The 21,812-nt window shown below is 43.0% G+C and overlaps 1 protein-coding gene across 2 annotated transcripts in view; it reads right to left on the bottom strand.

Moving 5' to 3' along the window:
• Window positions 1-338: 338 nt before the first annotated feature.
• Window positions 339-21,812, bottom strand: part of FAM240B (family with sequence similarity 240 member B) — a 37,984-nt gene continuing 16,510 nt past the window's right edge. For both annotated transcript variants that reach the window (XM_077966486.1, XM_077966487.1), the window contains 2 exons: window positions 10,336-10,481; window positions 339-948 (listed from right to left, as the gene is read on the bottom strand). In XM_077966486.1, coding sequence (XP_077822612.1) covers window positions 855-948; window positions 10,336-10,478 — 237 coding nt within the window. In that variant the 5' untranslated portion in view covers window positions 10,479-10,481 and the 3' untranslated portion in view covers window positions 339-854. The remainder of the gene's footprint in view (window positions 949-10,335; window positions 10,482-21,812) is intronic.

Genomic DNA, 21,812 nt, shown 5'->3' with positions numbered 1-21,812 from the left:
TGCAGCCCTGCAGGGAGGAATCCGGGCAGTGGAAGCCCCATCATTACTGCCTCCATAGAAGGCCACCTGCCCTGTGATCGTGTTTGGGGCCTGAAAGGAGGCTAACGTGAGGGTGACTTTAAGTTCCAGAATGTGTCTGGACGCCTGCTGTGCCACCAGATAACTAACTCAACAAGTGTGAAGGGAGTTCACACGGGGTACTTGACCTTGAGGGCGCAGGAAGTTTATACGCATGCTGTCATTGCAGGTTTCTAACTAAACCCGTTTATGAAGAAAAAGCAACACATTTACAGGAAGAAATAAATTAACTGAGTTCCTTTTCAAGCCATATTGTTAAATTCTTTTTATAATAATAGCTTTATTTCTGCAAGCAGTTACATTTCTGTGTTCACAAAAAGCGGGGAAAGAAGGACAAGATTTTATGACTCTTTTTCCAGGAGACCTGGGGAAGTCAAATTTTCATCAAGGTCATTGCCCTCAGTAAGCTTGGAGAAAACACTCCAAACGTCTCGAGACTTGAAACATTTCAAAATGAGAAGGAAATGTGGAAATACACTAGGCTACATGGGTCTGTGAGACCTGGGGAGTGCTAATTCCAAGAGCTTTTTTATTAAATAGCTCGAGCGTCCTATCCCACTTGCGGTCATCCTGTCCTCTGCGCGGAGGGGATTGAGCAGGATAATAACTCCCATTAGCACTGCGGGAGGTTTCACATGTAAATCCCCTAGCAAATGGAAGCACAAATAGAGAGCGTCCTGTTTAGTAAGTCAGCATAACTTGGGTGTTAGTTTTTTTCCCCTAGAAAAGTGCCCGTGGTCGCTTGCTATCTTTGAAGTCGGCGAGGCAGGCAGCGCTCAGTCCGCGGTGTTTGCGGGCTTTTCCTTCTCTTCAGGGTTGTCCAGCATCCTCAGCCTCCTCTCCAGCCTCTGCCTCCATTCTTCTCTGAGTCTGCGGAGGGGAAACCGTGCACATACTCAGTGCATTTATCTCCAGCTATGCTCGTCCACTGAACCGTGGCTTTTTCTTCTCAAAGTTATTTTTAAAAGAAACCCATTTGTGTGTTCCCCTCCCTGTGTCCGTGTGTTCTCATTGTTCAACTCCCACTTATGAATGAGAACATGTGGTGTTTGATTTTCTGTTCCTGTGTTAAGGGTAAGGAGAGCATTAGGACAAATACCTAATGCATGTGGGGCTTAAAACCTAGATGACGGGTTGATAGGTGCAGCAAACCACCATGGCACATGTATACCTATACAGTCTGCACACGTATCCTGGAACTTAAAATAAAATAATAATTTAAGAAACCCAGTGCTGCCGGGCACTGTGGCTCACGCCTGTAATCCCACCACTTTGGGAGGCCGAGGGGGTGGATCACGAAGTCAGGAGATGGAGACCACCTTGGCTAACATGGTGAAACCCTGTCTCAACTAAAAGTACAAAAATAAAATTAGCTGGGCATGGTGGTGGGTGCCGGTAGTCCCAGCTACTCGGGAGGCTGAGGCGGGAGAATGGCATGAACCCAGGAGGTGGCGCTTGCATGAGCCGAGATTGTGCCACTGCACTCCAGCCTGGGTGACAGAGCGAGACTCTGTCTCAAAAACAAACAAACAACGCCCCCCCCCCCAAAAAATGCTTTTTACAAATGAATAAAGAAAAAAATGAATAGTCACAGGGCAATGTCTGTGGATAGATGGTTTCATCCCAAATGTAATCCTTCCCAAATTGATAGGTGGATTTCATGTAATGTCAATCAAAATCCCAGCAAGAATTTTCTGTAGCTCTCAACAAGATGATTCCAACTTCTATACAGAAAAGCAAAAGTAGATTAGCCTTAATAAGTTTGAAGAACGCTGTTGAAGGACTCACACTACTTGATTTGAAGCTTAACATAAAGTTACCATCATCAAGGCAGTGAATAAACAAATAGATTATTAGCACAGAACAGAATAGAAAGTCCAGAAATAAATACACAGTAATATGGCCAGTTGATTTTTGACAAGGGGTTAAGGCTAACTCAATGGAGAAGGGATAGGCTTTTTAACAAATGGTGCCGGAACATTATGTATCTATATCCAAACAATAGGCTTGGAATCTGCTATGGTCTGAACGTGTGTGTTTCCCCTCAAATTCATATATCTAAATCCTAACTTCCAAGGGGATGGTAATAAACTCTGCTCGATTATGGGCCCGGGAGAGAATGGGAAGATTCTGGAGTCATGTTCGGAGGTCCTGGGGGTTAGATAATGCGTGCATATTACAGGAAAATCAGAATATACAGAAAAGAATTTAAAAAATTGAATTCACTTTCATCTTTCATTCTTATAAATAGCCCTACAAGGAGTATAATACTTAACAGTCTTTCCACATCCCGGTCTATTTTCCTCGGAGTGGGTCCCAGAGGTGAAATATTACCACTTAGAAGGTATAAATATTTTGAAGGCTCTGGGCACCTATTACCAGATTGGCTTTAGGAAAACTTCTTACTTACAACTGTGCTTGATTATGGGCCCAGGAAAGAATGGAAAGAATCTGGCACAAGGGCCTGTTGCTGGTTGGTGCCTGTTGCATAAACACATGAGCAAGCGGGGCCTGAAAGTTGAAATACTGTCAGAGAATGAGGCACATGGGGCCTTGAATGTACCGTCAAGACATTCACTTTGGGAGGCCGAGGCGGGCGGATCACGAGGTCAGGAGATCGAGACCATCCTGGCTAACACGGTGAAACCCCATCTCTACTAAAAATACAAAAAAGTAAATTAGCCGGGTGTGGGGCGGGCACCTGTAGTCCCAGCTACTCAGGAGGCTGAGGCAGGAGAACTGCTTGAACTCGGGAGACGGAGGTTGCAGTGAGCCAAGGTCACGCCACTGCACTCCAGCCTGGGCGACAGAGCGAGACTCTGTCTCAAAAAAACAAAAAACAAACAAAAAAAGAAATTGATGATTTATTGAGCTTATCTGACCTTCTACTTTGATATCTACAGATTAGTAATTTTCATAATTATATTTCTGCATCATGGTTATTAAGTATTTATCCTATATTTTAATTTGTAATCCACCTCTCCAACCTGGAGAATACTGAGGTTCACAGCTTTTTTTGTTACATATCTCTAAAAGCCTCTGTAACTAAATCTGCCTTCACATACATGACTTTTGTCACCTAGGATCTAGCTCACTAATAAGGGCTGCTGCCTGAGTGTTTCATTGAACTTGATGCACTTCTTAACCTCATGTGGGTTCATTGATTAACAAAAGGGACTGTAACTTTTACTGGGTGCGGTGGCCATGAAAATGCACCACTCAGATGTGAGGAGCAAAGCTGACTGGTGGCTGCAGCTTCTTTCCTTTTGTATTTGCCTCAGATCAATGCCAAGGCCAAACTTCTTATAGGTTGCTCTCAGACAGTGACTGGGCATGGTAGTGGTATTAATGCAGACCTGTCCCAGCAAACTGCAGAACTTCTTTAACAGGTGGCTTTGGCTCACTGACTCCCCATTACTCTGGCCAAAACTTATTAGGGCTGCCCTGCTGTCTTCCCAATCCTAATTCCTTCTTTTTCTCCTTCATGAAGGTCAGACCTGCATCACAGTCTGATGACTTTCTTTCATTTCTCTGGCTTCGTGGTGTGCTGAAGCTGGCTCATAGCAGTTCATGACAACCAATTATTAACTTTTCAGGAATTTTATAAGCTAATTATTAAATACAGACATTATTAAAAGTAAATGATATAAACTTATAATTAAATTATGTTAAAACAAGGACACTGACTATGCAAAATTCATTACTTCCTAAAGATTTTACGGCATTTTACAATGTATGCTCTTCAGGTTACTTAGGTCTATTTCACCTGGATGGTGAAAGTACTACATGATGAGATGTTACTGCCAAACACTTCTTCTGAACTTGTCTTCATCGACATCTCATTGGTAGCTTGAATAGACTGTGGTGGTAATATTTACACTATGGAAGTCAGCAAACACTATAAATCATGCATGACTTGATGTATCATTTTGTTCGTTGTCTGAACTAAGGTTTGGCCCTAAGGCCAAATCTGGTCAGCCACCCATTTTGTAAATAAGGTTTTATCTTTTATATATTTTTATTTATTTATTTATTTTGAGACGGAGTCTCGCTCTGTCGCCCAGGTTGGAATGCACTGGTGCATCTCCGCTCACTGCAAGCTCCGCCTCACGGGTTCACGCCGTTCTCCTGCCTCAGCCTCCCACGGGCCCGCCACCACGCCCAGCTAATTTTTTTTTTTTTAAGTAGAGATGGGGTTTCACCGTGTTAGCCAGGATGGTGTCGATCTCCTGACCTTGTGATCCGCCCGCCTCAGCTTCCCAAAGTGCTGGGATTACAGGTGTGAGACACCGTGCCCAGCCAATAAGGTTTTATTGAAATACAGCCCTGCCCACCTATTTATATATTTTATTTACATATGGCTATAGCTGCTTTCACACAACAATGGCACAGTTGAAGAGCTGCAATGTAGATCATATGATCTAAAATGTCAAAAATATTTACTGTCTGGTTCTTTTCAGAAAATGTTTGCTGACCTTTGGTCTAGACTTAAGAAAATGATGGACAAAATCTTAACATGGATTAAATGTAGAAGTGTGTCATGTCTGTAGCTAATACATTATAAATAGCAAAAAAAAAATTAGGAAATATTCTTTCAGTACTAGAAAACTATTATCTTCAATGACATGACTTTTTTTCTGAATTGGATAGTAATCAAACATTTATTTGTTGTATGATTTTTTCAAACTATGGTTGAATTGCAACTATCAGTTGGCCCAGATACAAGAGGCTGGCAAAAATGAATAAAATCACATTTCATTATTATTCTCTGAGAATCAGGTGACTATGGGATTTATAATAAAGTGCATTGTGCATTTTCTTATTGTTTATAAATTGTGTGGTATGCAGCTTTCATATCAGTCAGATTTATAAACATATGTATGTATACACACACATACGTTTTTCCTCCAGAGAGCCAGTTTTAAACATTCATCAGCACACCACAGTTTCCTTCCAATTTTTCATTCACAAGTGCGTCCTCCAATAAATCTCGTACACATCTGATCTCCTCTTGCCCTCTGCTTCTTAGAGGACCTGAATTAACACATTTGGCGTGATGCATTCATTCTAGGAAAAAAAAAATTAGGAATCTGGGGTTCATAATATATTTATTCACTTTTTATAGCAGTTATACACTATTGCTAAATGGTAAAGAATCCAGGTCTCCATCTACCCAAAGTCTTTTAAATCTTGTTTTATGAATATTTAGACACTTTGCTGCTACGTTTTGGTCAATATCTTTCATTACTGTGTTGCTTCTGTTTATTTTGGGGTTCTCAGTAAACCGGTGAATAAAAATTTATATATGGTGCTTGCCTTTTGAAGTAGGGAAGGTCCACAGGAAGAAGATAATGCTTAAAACTTGGCTTACAAATTCCAATACATCAGAAGAGCCATACGACTGGCATTAAAGCTCAGAGAGCACATTTTTACCTTCAGCCTGGAAATATTGGCCTCACTTTTCAAATGGAGACGAGGTAATGTTTACTATTTCGTGTTCCAGATTCTTCTAATTTGTGGAGGAGTTGTTAATTCCTAGGAGCACAGATTGTCCTTGTTAAGTCTGGGGCTTACCTAGAGGGCAGGATGATATTTGTGAGATTCTTAAGTCATAATCATAATGTTATTCCTGGAGTGGGTGAGGACAACTGGATCCGTAATTATATTTTTCCTATCATATGCTGGGCACTAAACATATGGGTCAGTTTGGGTCCTCCAAGAAGCAGATTTGTAGGAAACGCCTGCGAAAAATCAGCAAGGGGGGAAACTGAAGCAGTCAAGAAGAGCCTTTAGATTTCAGCGCTGGTCTGACATCCGTGAAAAGAGAGTGGGGGAAGTAAGATTGAGTAGGAAGAACCCATCCTACAGCACAGTTCCGAGAAGTTTGGGCTGGGCTGGTGGGAAGTCCCTGAGCAAATGCTGCCCCCAGAGGAGCCATGTCATGCAGGAATTGCCTGGAACTAGCACCCCTGCCACCCTCAGTAATTGGCTGGGATCGGCCTGGGGGAAGTATGGCTTTGGCTCACACATGATGGCGGAGCCAGAAAGGGAGCAGCCGGCACTGTCAGTCAACTGTGCTCGCAAAGCAAATGATCCTGAAGGTCCTCTGAGGGGGCACTTCTGTGGCTACCAGGCTATGCAAAGAAAAGCAATCGAATACTCCCTGTCCTCAAGGAATTTACAGTTGACCGAATTCTTGATCTGCCATTTCAGATCTCAGAACTCCAATCTTGATCTCTGTGCTTTTACTTTAGTATGAAAAGTCAGATGACGATTTTGCCGCACCTACTCCATTCTCATGGGCGGGAAGCATGCCTTGACAATTGTTTTTTCACAGTAGGGAGAGGTGGGCCTGAGTCTGGTTTCCTTGTGGCCTGCAGCTCACTGGCTGCGTCTCTGGTCAAGGGGCAGAGCTCAGTCCGTCCACACAGGCTGACAAGCTTTGGCATACTCATTTGACCAACTCAGTTTACCAGCTGTATTTCCTATCCTTTCAGTTTGAATGAGAAATCTAACTAAAAATTTTCTCCCTGCTTATTCTTTGTAGACTAACTCTTGTCTTATATAAAGTTTGAAATAGCGATTTCATCTGGCTGGTAGATTCTGAGTCCAATATCTTATTGCCCGAAGCTGAAAACATCCTAATTGATATAATTGATAAGCAGTTTTCAGAGCAAGAAGGAGGTGAGTGGTCTTGGGATGAGGCTTGATGCACTCCCAGATTTAAAGTCTACTTGACACTGTTGAGATCTCCTAAATTATGAAGCAGTATTTTGAAGACCACACTTGTTGCCTGAAAACATTAGTTGTTCACATAAGCACTGTCCAGTTTCTTAGTGATAGCTACCGACTGGGCACTTAGGTGTCCATAAGACTTATTATCTAAACTGAGATACTTCTGAAAATAAAAGAGACTGTAGTCAATGATTATACCAAACTGATAGGTGTCCATCCAAACTGCCCCAAGCAAACCAGGAGGTACGTACGGTCAGACATCATGCCTACGCGGCGCTCGACTCGTCTCGAATGGCCTCAATCAGTTGTTTGCAAACACTTTCCAACTTCTTTGGGGGACTAACCCATCCATGTTCTGTTGCTTTTCTCTATCCAGACTCAGAGAAAGTAAAGAAGTTCCCAATTCTGGGGCCATCCACTTTGTCTTGTGATCTCACCCCGGGACCTCTGCCAGATACAGCACATGAGTTCCTAGGAAAAATGGATTCTCTCCATCCCCGGGCTTCCTTCTCTGAGTCACTGAACCCACAGGTGTGTGCTTAACACACTTCACCCAGCTCTGGCACAGCATCTTGCCAGGTTAGCCCAGCAGAGGGAGAGGAGCATAAGGCATTATTGGATTTGTTCTCCTGTCAACAAAGGGGTTTGGTGGAAAATTTGGAAGTTTTGTCTCTACTGCTCACTCAGACACTTAGGACATTTCTTGATTGCACAGTGGATTAGATTTGCCTTTTTTAAATGGAGGGTAGAATAAAAAAGGTGTGGGTGTTACATTTATGTGTGTATGTGTGTGTGTGTGTATGTATGTGCACACTGGAGTGTGGGCATTTGTGTACAGTGGAGTTGGGAGAGGTAGAGCCCACAGGGGTGGAATAGGGACTCATGGGTCCATGATATTCATTGGTCTGCAAGTATATGCTGGGAGATTATTATTTTGTTAAGACAGTGTTTCAAACTATTTGCTCAGATCAGCGGGGATTTAAGCAAATGTTCTGACATTTTGGTTCTGATTTAAAAATTCTAGATCTTTTGTGAAACCTGGTTCATGTGGGATGTGTATGTGTTTTCTCTGCTTCTTTTCCCAGCAAAAATAACAGTAAAACCACGAGGTTTTCATTCATTGTTTACCAAATTAAAAAGGCTTTTGAGATTTTTAATTCACAATTGATAAGCGTGATGGCTCTGGTGGGTGGCCTCAAGGCTGAAAGAGAGACCACAGGGAGCCACCTCGCTTCCCCAGCTCCAGGTGGTATCCTGGTTCTGAGTCCTGTGGCTGCTGCAATCATGTCTTCAAACACTTAGTTGGGGGAGACTAATGAAATGTTTCATGATGAGCACAAAGATTGATTCTTTCAGTCATAGAAGGTAGAGAAAACTGCTCCAAACTTTAGAAGAGGGGATCATTTCTAGGGAACATGGGAGCCTGGAGAATTAATGCATTTTGTTCTATGGACAATTTGCAATTTATTGCCATTTTTATAACTTATTTTTTACTTAAAAAATGGCACAGGATCATTATGGAAACTTTGGAAAAAATAGGAGAACACACACACACAGACGATCTGCCATCCTATTATTCAAAAATAACCACTTTTAGTATTTTAGTGTATTTTCTTCTAATCGTTTTCCTTTACATACTATATATATATATACACACACATATATATATATAAAATATATAAAAGTTTTACTACCTTGACAAAAATAAGATTATATTGCAAGTTTTGCTTTCTGGAAGGGAAGATACAGCACAGGGCTCAAGATGAGATCTGGCTTCCAGTGGGCTAGCGGGCCAGGACTGGGAGACGGAAGATGGTGGGGACCACACAACGGACTCTCTTCACTTCCCTGAGGATCTACAGGATTGGATGCTCTAACATGAGACTCTTCTAGCATGTAGGAAGGCCTAGTTTGGCCCATTAGGCCACCAGGAGTGTGGCTGGAATGTTGGCAGAGCTCTTTGCTGGGTATGGAAGGAGGCTCCTCTCTGGGGCTTAAGGAAGGATTTTGTTTTAGAAATTAACTTTGCATTTTACACAAGTGAATTACTCATGTTTTCAGCCCAGCATGCACTAGGCAGACACAGAAACCTGGAATCACGGTGCTCTGCTGTGGAGAACACGGACTATCATTTCACCTGCGAGTGGACATCCTAGCAGACAGACAACCTGGCTAGCCTCTCCCATTTTAGGGACCGAGAACCTGGACAGGCCCAGAAGAATGGAGCTGATCCTTCTGCTCCAAGGCATTTGATGTGTGAGGGTAGGTGCTGGCCCTGGCATTCAGATTGAGGTTGACACACATGACACATCTTCCCACATAAGCAAACCTTCATCTCTCAGCAGACTCCTTGGACTAGAACAACAAGTTCATTTGCCAGCGAGAGAAAGACCACATTACCCTTCTCCCAAGAATCTTGATACATGTTATCCCAGATGAAGGATTTTTATTAAACTAGTTTTTCGCACATATACATATATTGTCGACCTAACCCTGAAATTTAGTGTAACCACATGTGCTAAAGATTGTAACAGAGAAAGGTGGCAAATAGATTGTTTTAGTTTATCAAGACATAAATAACATAAGTTCATTTTTTATATTTAAAAAGTCTTGTCCATATCTGTAAGCCATTGATTCTCAATCAGGGATGACTTTGCCCTCCAGGTGGCCTTGTTTCTCACAATGTGTGTGGAGATCTTACAGATAGCTAATGTTTTGAGGCCAAGGATGCTGATAAACATCTTAGCACAGAACAACCCTCCACAACAAAGAATTATCTGGCCCTGAATGTCAACAGTGCTGAGGTGGAAAAACCCTGGTATACTTGCAAGACTGAATGAGTGGATGTATTGGTGATGTTTTGTATTTTCTGTGTTTTATGATGTTTTGACATCTTACAAAGTTTGCTGGCTAGGGAGAGACTGCCCCTGCTAGGACAAGGCCTATTTTAGAGATAGCAAAAGGCTTGGCCAATCTCCAGACCAACCAATCTCAAGTCTGTAGCCCTAGCCACCTCCTTGTCTAACTCTCATACACTGAGCCACTATTTCCCCTGCCCTTGATTATCCTGGGGCCAGGTACCAGGCAACTGGAAACCAGCCCTGTAGCCCAAATCCTGCCAGAATGACTCAGATTAGCCAATCCTGAATTATGCACTCTGCACTGCCTTCCTTTTTCATAGAAATCCCAATAAAGACTCTGGCTGAGAAGTTCCCACTAGCTCTTCTCCCACCTGACCAAAACCAGGGAGCTTCCCCTCTGGCCCTGTGGGACATGCAAGTGTGACCCCCTGTCTGGGACCTGTGAGTACAGTGAACTTCTTCCTTCCAAGCCTTACTCCCATTTCCTCATGAGAGCTCGCATTTCCGCCTGTCACTGCACAGTGTTCACGTTTTCATGTCCAGCATATGTACATTCCTACAGCAGTGGGTACCAAAGAGAATTCCCTACCTCCATCTTCATATCTGGCATATCTCTGGGAAATCCACTTTAAAAGTAATAATAGAGAAACAATTCACATACTTTTTCAGGGCGCTTCTTTCCTGACGATCTTCCTCCAGTTCTCGGTAAAAAGTCTGTTTACTAATTTCTTTTTCCCAGAAGCTTTTGAGCTCATGACAAGTTTCACAGCAGAAGACTTCTCGACGGACGTATTGATTGTTCATCCCCTGAAACATACAAGTAAAGCACATCTCAGTTCTTTAAATAAAGCCACTTTAGCTTTGGAGTGATAGAAAGATGAACTTGCATGTAGACACTGCCATTTACACTTTTTTTTTTTTTTTTTTTTTTGGTGACTGTAGATGCGTCACACACACTTGTATTTTGAATCTGTTTCCTCAGCTGCAAATAGGAATAATAATAGTTATGCCAGAAAACATCAGGGAAAATTTTGAATTAGACAAAACCAAAAAGGATATCTGGTAACTCTTCCAAATTATCTGATTTTAAAGCTTGCCCTTTTCACTGTCTTTGAGCTATTTGACAATTTTGTAAATTATAGAAAAAGTATAGTAATGAAAATGATTCATAACAGAGAAATCCAAATAAATTTTGTGGAGTGGAATGCAATTGCTATACCTACGAATATCAATCGATTTTTTCATTCATGTGTTTTGACAATTTTCTTTGGACTCAGTTGTAATATCTTACTAGTTTTTTCCTTATGTATAAGTTAAATGAAATATTTGATACATGTTCATTTTATATTTGAACGTGATTCATTATTTTAGCTTTCTTTAAAAACTATCCTCTAACAGTTACTTCCCAGTTGTGTGCATGTGTAAGATGAGCATCGTCAATAAGTGCTAAGCCTCATGCATGACAAATGGCCGACACCCAGCAAACAGTGTGCTCTTTCCATCCTTCCTCACAGAATAGCAAGTGCCTCTGCCATCTATCGAGCACCCAGCGTGTGCCGGGCATGCTTTACACACTGTCCCATCTGACGCTCACTACAGCTCTGTCTCCACTCACTGTTCAGATGAGGAAACTAGAGAGAGAATCTGCTTGTGGCCATCACTGCAAATGGAAGAGCTGGCATTTGAACCTAGGTCTGTCCCTCTTCAAAGCCAGTGCTCTTTGCTCCACAGATCCTCTTTGCTCACAAAAAGTGCCCACTGTGTTTGGAAATGGGTACGTCTGGGGCAAGCTCGTTCAGCATATGTATATACATCCTATGAAGAGACACATATGGAACCCAAAAACGTTTGCTTTTTACCTGAACGTGGCCCACTTTCCAGATCTTAGTAGCACCATCAGGCAGGTGGACACAAATGTTTGCACAACAGATTCCTCCCTGCCTGCTGGCAGCTCCTGCTCAGAGAAGGGCTTCAGCCCTGGCTGGAGACTGGAAAGGGACCTGGTCCCTTACTCCCCAGCTACAAAGTACCTCTGATCCCATGCAAGCTGGGTTTTCCCGGGGCATCCAAAGAATTGGGGGCAGCAGAGGAGTTTAGAAAACGCTTCAGAGAAGAGGGCGGGCGCGGTGGCTCATGCCTGTAATCCCAGCACTTCGGGAGGCTGAGGCGGGCAGATCACAAGGTCAGGTGATCGAGACCATCCTGGCTAACACACTGAAACCCTGTCTCTACAAAAATACAGAAAATTAGCCTGGCATGGTGGCGGGGGCCTGTAGTCCCAGCTACTCGGAAGGCTGAGGCAGGAGAATGGTGTGAACCTGGGAGGCGGAGCTTGCAATGAGCCGAGATTGTGCCACTGTACTCCAGCCTGGGTGACAGATCCAGACTCTATCTCAAAAAAAAAAAAAAAAAAAAAAAAAAAGAAAGAAAGAAAAAGAAAAAGCTTCAGAGAATAAATAACATTTGTTATTTTATATTTATGGTATAGCATAATTTATATTTCATTTATATTATACTTATGTGTATAATAGTAGAATATGATGCCCTTATCAGAGGGGCAGCAAGAGCTTCCTGCGTGAAGGGAACAGCATGTGTAAGTGTCCTGAGGTAAGAAGAAGCTTGAAACTGAAAACAGCTTTGGGTATTGAACAAAGATTTTGAGAATCCGCTTCCAGTGTTCTTCCTCCTGGAGCCATCTTCCAATCACCTGCTTATTTCTGTAGTCAGGGCTGCCCTGGAGAAAACTGCTGAGCATGTGGGTGGGTGGTGGCAGCGAGGCAAGTCCGGGTGGGGACGATGGAAGGGGATGCGGGAGAGAAGAGGAGAGAACATTTTCCTCAGTACTAGCTGCTCTGCGCGTGGTTCTCACTGGTCACACACGGCTACGTGAGGGCCATTGCTTTTTTATTTAAAACATTTATATTTTGTATTAAACGTTTAAAAATAATTCTTAAATATATTTTTAAATTGACAAAAGCTGTATGTAATTGTGTACCACATGACGTTTTGAAATGTGTACACATTGTGGAATAGTTAAATCGAGCTAATTCACATCTCATTTTGCACATAAAGGAGCTGATTTTCAGAGGCATTGACAGACCGTGTCGAGGTTCCACAGCTTGAGAGCGGTGTGGCTATCAGGACCTGGAGCCTGCACTCTTCCCTCCGCTCCAGGACACTCCCTGGAAAGAGGAAGTTTGATTTAAGTGCCCTCTCCCACTTGAGGTGCTCAGTGACCTTACCCTTTCCTGTGACTGATGGATGCTGAGGTGTTTGTGACTTACAGGTGTAGAGCTTCTTGAACAGAAGCTCAGTCTTATTTTCTTTTTAATGCATTGAAGCATTTAATGGGTGTTATTCAAGTTAAATGAAATGACCCCCTTCCAAATTATCTTCTTCATATGAAGAGCCGGCCCCTTTGGAGTAGCTCAGACATTGAGGGTCTGAGCGTGGATTGCTTTTCTACTTTTTGGGTAAGGGAAACGCTCACATCCAGTCACCTTCTGCAATCTGCCAGGCTGGAGTTGTGCCCTGGAGCCTCTGGAATTTCTCTCTGAACCCTGGGGCCATCCTCCAGCCTGGCCCAAGCACACACTCCTGTCTTTCAAGGGCATATTTCTCACTTATTTTCTTTCCCAGGCTAATCATTCAGTGCACAGAATTCTAATAAATTTCTAGCCACGGGACATTGAAAGAGAAGTCACTAACAAAATACATCTGATTTTACATTTTAATTCATAGAACTAGGGTGTGGAATGCATGCCCTCCTCTAGCAATTAGGCTTCCTGTGGATTTTGTTTAGGCTCCAGGGATATCTAAGGCATCTCACTTTCCTGATGTACAAGTTCAAGATAAGAAGACAGTGCTTGCTTTTAACTGCGAGGAAAGTGTTAAATGCAGAGTTTGCAATGTAAGTATGCAAAAGGTAATGCCTTTTATGTGCATAATATTTTCACAGATTTTCTAAATTACAAAATACCCCTAAAGATTACAAGTTCATATTAGGTACCTGGTATTTAGAAAAAGGATAGCTTGGTCAAACAGGTATTGACTGAAATGTTCTTCTTTACTCAAAATTGATAATGAACATTTATTCTAAAGAGCTTCATTATGAAGACAAGAGAGGCCCGTGCAAGAACACAGCCTGCTCACATCTGCATGGCATTTTGCATCCTCTCTGTTTGGGAGGAAGGTGTGGTTTGGATGCAGAAGGAGGATTTACTCTAGCAGATACTCTAGGTGCACCGTCATGAGCTGAGTTACAGAAAATAGCTGGAAGCAGATGGTGTCCACACACCCAAGGAGTAAATTAAATCAGGGTGAACCTGGGCCGGACGTGGTGGTTCACACCTGTAATCCCAGCACTTTGAGAGGCCAAGGCAGGCAGCCCACGAGGTCAGGAGATCGTGACCATCCTGGCTAACACAATGAAACTGCGTCTCTACTAAAAAAAAAAAAAAAAAAAAAAAAAAAAAAAAAAAAAATTAGCCGGGCTTGGTGGCACATGCCTGTAATCCCAGTTACTCAGGAGGCTGAGGCAGGAGAATTGCTTGAACCTGAGAGGTGGAGGTTGCAGTGAGCCGAGATAATGCCGCTGCACTACAGCCTGGGTGACAGAGCAAGATTCGGTCTCAAAAAAAAAAAAAAAAAAAAAAAAAAAAAAAAAAATCAGGGTGAACCTAAAGGAAATCAGGCTATGAAGAATCTGATGCATGCAAGCTCTGCTTCTCATTCGTTGTCGACCAAAAAAAACACTTCTAGGGTCTCTGTTTTCATAGAACAGCTTCAGAGTAGTGGGCAAGTGGGCATGAGCTTTGGAAGGACTTAGGAGGGGACATGAACTCAGACACCTTTAGGGATCTGTAAACATCCCAAAGGAGTGAAGCTACCGGGAGCAGTTGCACTGGGTCTTGAAGGGCATGTGCTCTGCTTCAAGGCATGCATTCCAAAAAGGGCCAACACCACACTGACCGAAGAAAACACGGCCCTGAACTTTTTTGCTTTCGCTATGCCTTCCTCTTTCCTATGCTGTCTCACAAGGCAGCCCCTATCCTACTTCTGCACCCAAGCATGCAGATACCAGTCTGGCTGGCCAGGCTTGATACTGCTGTCATTCCAGCAGGAACTGGGGTTGGAGTTCTTCACCAAGTCGCAGCCCACCCGCTAGGGGTCATGTAGACACAGCTGTCCTGCCTGTGAAACACAGCTGCATCCCTACCTCCCTTGTCAGGCCAGGAGGCTGCATCCTGACAACCAGGGTGGAGAGAAAGCTCAGTGGAGGACTTGTCCCTGTTGTGACTTTGGGCAAGCAAGCCTTTCACTTGCTCTGAGCCCCTTTCCTTAGCCATGTAGTGGAGATGAAGTGTAGTAACATACAGTGTCTACATAAAGTGCCCCAACACAGCCCACCATTCATTCCCCAAATGCCCCTCCCCACATGCTTGCTCAGGGAACTCACAACGCATCTCGTTATCCCTGGCAAGCATCAAAAGTGCTAACTGAATTTGAACCACCACCTAAATACCGTCTCCTTGTCTTTAGTTTATACCTGATATCAAATGCTTTGCTTCTTATTGACTCAGCCCATACTGAAGGCTTATTTATCCCTGTTGCTGGGCTGTAAGAATTAGAAAGCCTTAGATCATGGGGATAAGAGGCTTCCCATCTTGTCCCAGGCCCAGTGCCGGACCATGTCCAGAGAAGCCTTTAGTAAAGCTCTTGGTGATGAGTTTCACCCTTACATCACTTAGGATGTTATATTTGTGGGCTCTGTGTGGTCAAGCCCTATAATCACATTTACTGAGTGATGCTGAACATGTTTAAGGAGTGACTGTCTTACTAAAACTGACAGTTGCCACTGTGCTGACTCTTGGGCTCAACCCCTCCATGTTATTTCACAGCCTCACTGCTTGTTTTGCTGAAAACTGCTGGTGAACCTGAACTTCAGCAGTTAGAATTATGACAATGTGCAAGATCTTCTGTAAAAGCAAGTGCATTTTGTTTGAGATGAGCTGTGCCATCTTCTTCCTTCCAGTTTTAAAAAAACTTGTTTTATATGTATTGCTCCCATTTACTGGGCTCACTGTAGCTGGTATTACCCTCTTTGAACAGAATGGATAGCAATTTTAGAAAAGCATTTTTAGGAAAACATCAAAATAAGGCAGGAAACAGGAAATAAAAGATGTCTACGTTTCCCTGGGGGTATTAATGGAAAACCTAGGCGCCGACAGTTGCTCTCTCTGCCTCTGCACCTGGCCCAGGCAGAGAAAATCATTAGCTATATGCCATATGCATATGCCATATGCCAGGGTGCTGCCCCTGTTGGGGCTCTAGTGAGAGTGGAAAGGCACTACTTTCTCAAGTTGTTCTCTCTGTGTGATCGGGAAGAAGGGAAACCACCGTGATCTCCTGTGGGATGGATTGGTAGGGTTTCTATTGTCACAGATATAAGAAATACTAAGCAATGTGCAGACACATAAACCCATTAGGTACCTGAACCCTCCTGAGTCACTGTTAAAGATCTGTAAGCTCCTATTTTTTCACATGAGCAACTTTTCAAATTCAGGTGTCTCCGTTCTGTTCTTGTGCAATTGACTTTTGTTTATAAACTCAATTTCAGAGGTGCACACTCAAGTGCCTTCTAAGTTTCCACATGCTACTTTCATCCCATGTGTATGCAGATGGAAAAGAAGAGACTTTTCAGAGGAGTGTGTATGTGCTCTTGATGTCTTTTTGTTGTTGTTGTTGTTGTTGAGATGGGGTCTTGCTCTGTCACCAGGCTGGAGTGCAGTGGCTCGATCTCGGCTCACTGCAACCTCCGCCTCCCAGATTCAAGCATTTCTCCTGCCTTAGCCTCCTGAGTAGCTGGGCTTACAGGTGCCCACCACCACGCCCAAGTAATTTTTGTATTTTTAGTAGAGACAGGGTTTCTCCACGTTGACCAGAGGTTTGTCTCAATCTCTTGACCTCGTGATCTGCCTGCCTCGGCCTCCCAGAGTGCTGGGATTACAGGTTGTGAGCCACTGTGCCTGGCCTTGATGTCTTTTAAATCCCCTCTAAACCTGAGATTCTCTCAGAATATAAGATCATTTATTTTTCTTAGAACCCAGATCACTGTGTTGTCTCCCATTCCCCAGGGGATCAGAAAGCAGGAGCAGCAAATTTAAATAACTGTAGTGTCCAGAAAGCCACATACTTATTATTTTTATAATAAACACTTAGGAATATTATCTGCTTCTGACTCCCACCTCTAAAATTCAGGTTTACTGCATTTATCTTTTCGTTTCCCCAGGTTTTATAAACTCATGGGTAGAGGGCAATAGTTCTCCTTTTTAAAGTATAGACAGTAGGGGGAAATGCATTGGTTTTGGCAAATGAAACTCAGCCCTGCAATGACAGGGTGTGGAAGCAAGTTCAGAAATGGAGCAGGTCTGCCCCCACTAAGTGGTCAGACAAAACTGGCCACCGTAGCTTTGCCTACTGGCTGGTGGGCTGCAGGTCTGTGGTCTCTGGTTTATTTTTATGCTCTTTATTGAGTACTTACTGAATACCTTTTATTCTTCAAAGCACTCTACATCTTACCTTCAATTCTCACAATAACTGTCTTCTTATCCTCATTTTACAAAGGAAGTACAAAGAGGCAAGCCATTGCCCGAGGGCACCTTGTTGATGGTGATGGAGCTGGGATTTAAACCACACCCAACTCCAAAGCCCGTGTCATCACCAGCAAACCACCCAGCCACGGGACAGAGAGATGGAGGCTCATGACAACAGCTGTGTACTGAGAAAGCAGGCATCCAGTTAAATCTACTGAGAGCAATGCACAAGTCACACTGCTTTCTCAAAGGAGAACTAGATTAACTTTCTCCCAAGATGATTCCCTGTGCATCACATCAAGACACACATCCCTTTTTCTCTCCACGCATACTGTCCAAGTGTTCACGGTGGCCAGTTTCATGTGGGTCATGGTAAAGCTAAACAAACAGAAACTAGACTCCTTCTGACACCAGCACCAAATGTGTTTGTTGGTTTAGCCCCCTCACCTGGAGATTCTGCCTCCACAGATGCGGGGGACTCACTGTCACTCCATTTCCACGCAGGTGGTCTTTTTCACCCACGGTGAAAATACCTTTAGGTCCAAAGTTTCTAGATCTGGGAGCTTAGATGGCTTCACCTGACTGTGGCGCGTAGGCATTTGGACAGGTTTCTCCTCCCACCCCACCTTCAGGCCCCACTGGGCTTCCTCCCGTTCCTCTTTCACTTTCTCAGATGGAAGCTGGAGTGCAATGTGGGAGTGCTCTCCTTAGTTTCTTAGTTTAGCACTTTTTCAAAACAACATTTTCTTTTTCTTTTGCTTTTTTTTTTTTTTTTTTTTTTTTGAGACAGCATCTCCCTCTGTCGCCCAGGCTGGAGCACAGTGGCTCGATCTCTGCTCACTGTAACCTCCGTCTCCAGGGTTCAAGCAATTCTCTTGCCTCAGCTTCCTGTGTAGCTGAGATTACAGGCACGCGCCACCATGCCCGGCTAATTTTTTTTTTTTTTTTTAAGTAGAGACTGGGTTTCAGCATGTTGGTCAGGCTGGCCTCGAACTCCTGACCTCGTCATCCACTGCCTCGGCCTCCCAAAGTGCTGGGATTATAGACATTTTCTTTTTAACTTCCCCTCCAAAATTCCGTCAGGCTACTTGAATTTCAATCTTGAGTCCCTCTGCACAATCTCCTTATAATTAATATCCTTCAAAGCCACCTCAGATTTTACCGACAGTATATTTGAGTCTTAGGAGGAGGCTCAGGGGAAATACAACATCGTCTGGGCAATATGAGTGAGTTCTTGGGTAGCTGGGAGTTTTAACTAAAAAAAGACTTACATGGGAGAAAGAAGTTTATACTGGATGTGTCCACAATAACAGCCCTGTTATTCCCTTGGAGCTTACCCGAATTGATTGGGGTGACACCAAGTCATGAAAGAGGGACACCACAATTATGAGAGAAGTCCCTGTGACTTTTAGTCCATATGACCTTTATGAAGCTTTCTTTTATCACATGAAAAATGCATTGTTCTGAGAATTAAATGAGACAATGGAGCATGAAAAGTACTTAACATAATATCTGCTCCATAATAAATATGGATCATCATCATCATCTATATTTCTATTAGCAACCTGCATTGCGGACAGTACCAAATGCCATCTCATTCAATCCTCAGCATATTGTGCTAGGTTTTACTATTCCTGTATTTGTGAGTGAGAAAGTGAGTCTGAGAGGTTGACTTTCCCCAAGCTCCAGAGCTAATGATGGGGAGATCCAGGAGTCCAGAACTGCTGATTTCACAGCACCCGGAATGTCTATTCTTTGGGTGCTGACATCACAGAAGTGACAGTGGACAATGAATCATATCTGGCAATTGCTAATGTGATCTTAAAAATTATCTTACTTAATGATATCAAGAGCTCTGAGAAGTAAATCTTATTGTTTTCCCTGTAACCAGACAAGAAGCCAGGGGTAGAAGGTTTAAATTCTTGTCTAAGTCACAGAACCAGTAAGCACTGATACTGGGCTCTGAATCCACAATGTCTGACGTCAAAAGTCCTGTCATCACCTCCCACAGATTGAGCCACTTCCCTCCTTCATTTAGGGAAAAGTTCACGTGCCCTAGAAAAATAAGGACTAGAAAGCATCTGTCATCATAGACTATAATTATTCTAAGATGCTCTACAAGGGCCTCGCTTGGATCCATCCAGGTCCAGTCTGCCTGCTCAATCCTGCCAGGCTGAGGGTGGGGTCAGGGAGCCTTGCTGACTAAATCAAATAGGAACCTCACCCAGGAGAGGGGTGATAGGTGCCACTCTAGGGATCAGGACGAGTAGGCTCGTAAACTTAGTCTAGTTCAAGAACTAGATTTCACCATCTGTTCAAGAACTAGATTTCAAAATGCTGTAAAGGTCAGTATTGAATCAACAGACAAAACTGGAACATGGACAATTACAGGATTGCATCAGTGTTGGAGTTCCCAAAGTTGATGAGTGTGCTGCAAGTATGTAAGAAGATGATTGTGTTCTTGGGAAGTACCACTGAAGCATTTAGAGGGGAAGGACTATGATGTGTCAACTTATCTCAAGTGATTTAGAAAAGATACGTAGATGGACAAGGCAAATGATAAGCAGGGTAAATGGTGATGATAGGTGCACTAGCTAATGCTATACAGGAATTCTTTGAATTATTCTTTCTGTAATTTTGAAATTACTGCCAAATGAATGTTAAAAAGTAAACATTACTGGCCGGGCACGGTGGCTCACACCTGTAATCCCAGCACTTTGGGAGGCTGAGGCAGGTGGATAGTGAGGTCAGGAGATGGAGACCATCCTGGCTAACATGGTGAAACCCCGTCTCTACTAAAAATACAGAAAAATTAGCCGGGCTTGGTGGCGGGCGCCTGTAGTCCCAGCTACTCGGGAGGCTGAGGCAGGAGAATGGCATGAACCTGGGAGGCGGAGCTTGCAGTGAGCGGAGATTGCACTGCCGCACTCCAGCCTGGGTGACAGAGCGAGACTCCGTCTCAAAAAAAAAAAAAATAAAAAAAAAAATAAATAAATAAAAATAAAAATAAATGAGGAAAAGAGAAAATCACCATGAGAATACCACAGTAATAATTATTGCAGGCAGAATCCATTGATCAGTGGTAAAATAAGTGGATGACATTTTATGGAGGAATAGAATGCTTGCATGACATCAAAGATATGTCTCTAAAAATTTAATAATTACTGTGGTGGTTTTAGCATACAATCACAAATTGTTTGATACTCCCTCTCTCTCTAGAAGGTGGAGTTAAGTCCCCCTCTCCTTGAGTCTGGGATGACTTGGTGACTGAGGGGAAAGTAGTCACTTTACAGTGGAAAAACAAATACCCCCTTAAATAAGTGTGGTTAAGGCTCTCAACGCTACTAAGTATTGTGGATATCATGTGTCCCTTGACATGCTGTGACACGCTGACTCTGTGATGCACTTCTAACACCAGAATGCTGTCTATTCATGAGAAAACTGAAGACTAGCTCAAATTCTGGAATATTTTACAAAATACCTGAACACTGCTCATTTACAAGTGTCAAGGTCATGGAAGATAAAGAAAGGCTGAGAAACGGTCACAGGTTGGAGAAGAATAAGGAGATATGATTGATATATATATACACCAATAAATGCAACATGGTAGCCTGGATTGGATCCTGGAACAGGAAAAACAGACAATAAGTAGTGGAAAACTGAGAGACTCCGATAAATTCTGCAGTAAATTTTATTGTACCAATGTTAATTTTATTGTTTTGATAAAGGTACCATGGCTCTGTAAGATGTTAATATTAGAGAAAGCTAGGTGACAGGTATATGGGAACACTCTGTACTATCTTTGTAACTTTCTCTAAATCTAGAATTATTTTGAAATAAAAAGTAAAAAGCACATGCATCTTCCTGACACCATGAGCAGACAGGAATTAAGGAGCCTTGTTTGCCTGAGGAACATTTTCAGTGCACACAGAGATAGTCTGTCCTGGAGCCAGCAGCCTCCTGCTGTTTAGCCCTGGGTCATGTGTCCAGGACTAGGAGTTAGGAGACCCCTGCACACACACTCTTTATAGGGCAAGTTACTTGAACTAAGTCTCTGCTTTCTCATCTGTAAAATGGAACAGTATGTACCTTCCCAATTAACCAGTTTTCAGTGGAAAAGGCTGCTGCGAACAATGTTTTGCCTGACACAATAAGTACTTAATGAAATCCTGGACTGCCTAATTTATATCCTTATGTGGATTACTGATAGGTCAGAGGCCACAAACTCGGAAGCCTGTGGAGACCTGGTGTGTTTCGAAGTCTCTGTGGCAAATTCTCAAATGCATGGCTTGTTCCAAACAGACGCTGCCACTCAACTCCAACCCACTGTTGCCCGTGGGGCATGGTCCCAGTGTTGCCTGATATTCAAGTTTTTCAAAAGAAGCTAGAAATCTGATTTTTAAAACATTATGTAATTTCTTTATTTTTCAATGTTGATGATAATTTACAGACATTTCAAAGCACTGTGCAGAGCATCAGAATACGTCTGTTGGCTGGACTTGGCCTTTGGGTCACTAGTTTTTGAGCTCCACATGGATTAATA

Source organism: Macaca mulatta, chromosome 15 (genome assembly GCF_049350105.2).
Source record: "Macaca mulatta isolate MMU2019108-1 chromosome 15, T2T-MMU8v2.0, whole genome shotgun sequence".
Lineage (NCBI taxonomy): Eukaryota > Metazoa > Chordata > Mammalia > Primates > Cercopithecidae > Macaca > Macaca mulatta.
The sequence above is the reverse complement of the archived record's forward strand: the minus strand, read 5'-3'. Positions and strand labels throughout refer to the sequence as shown.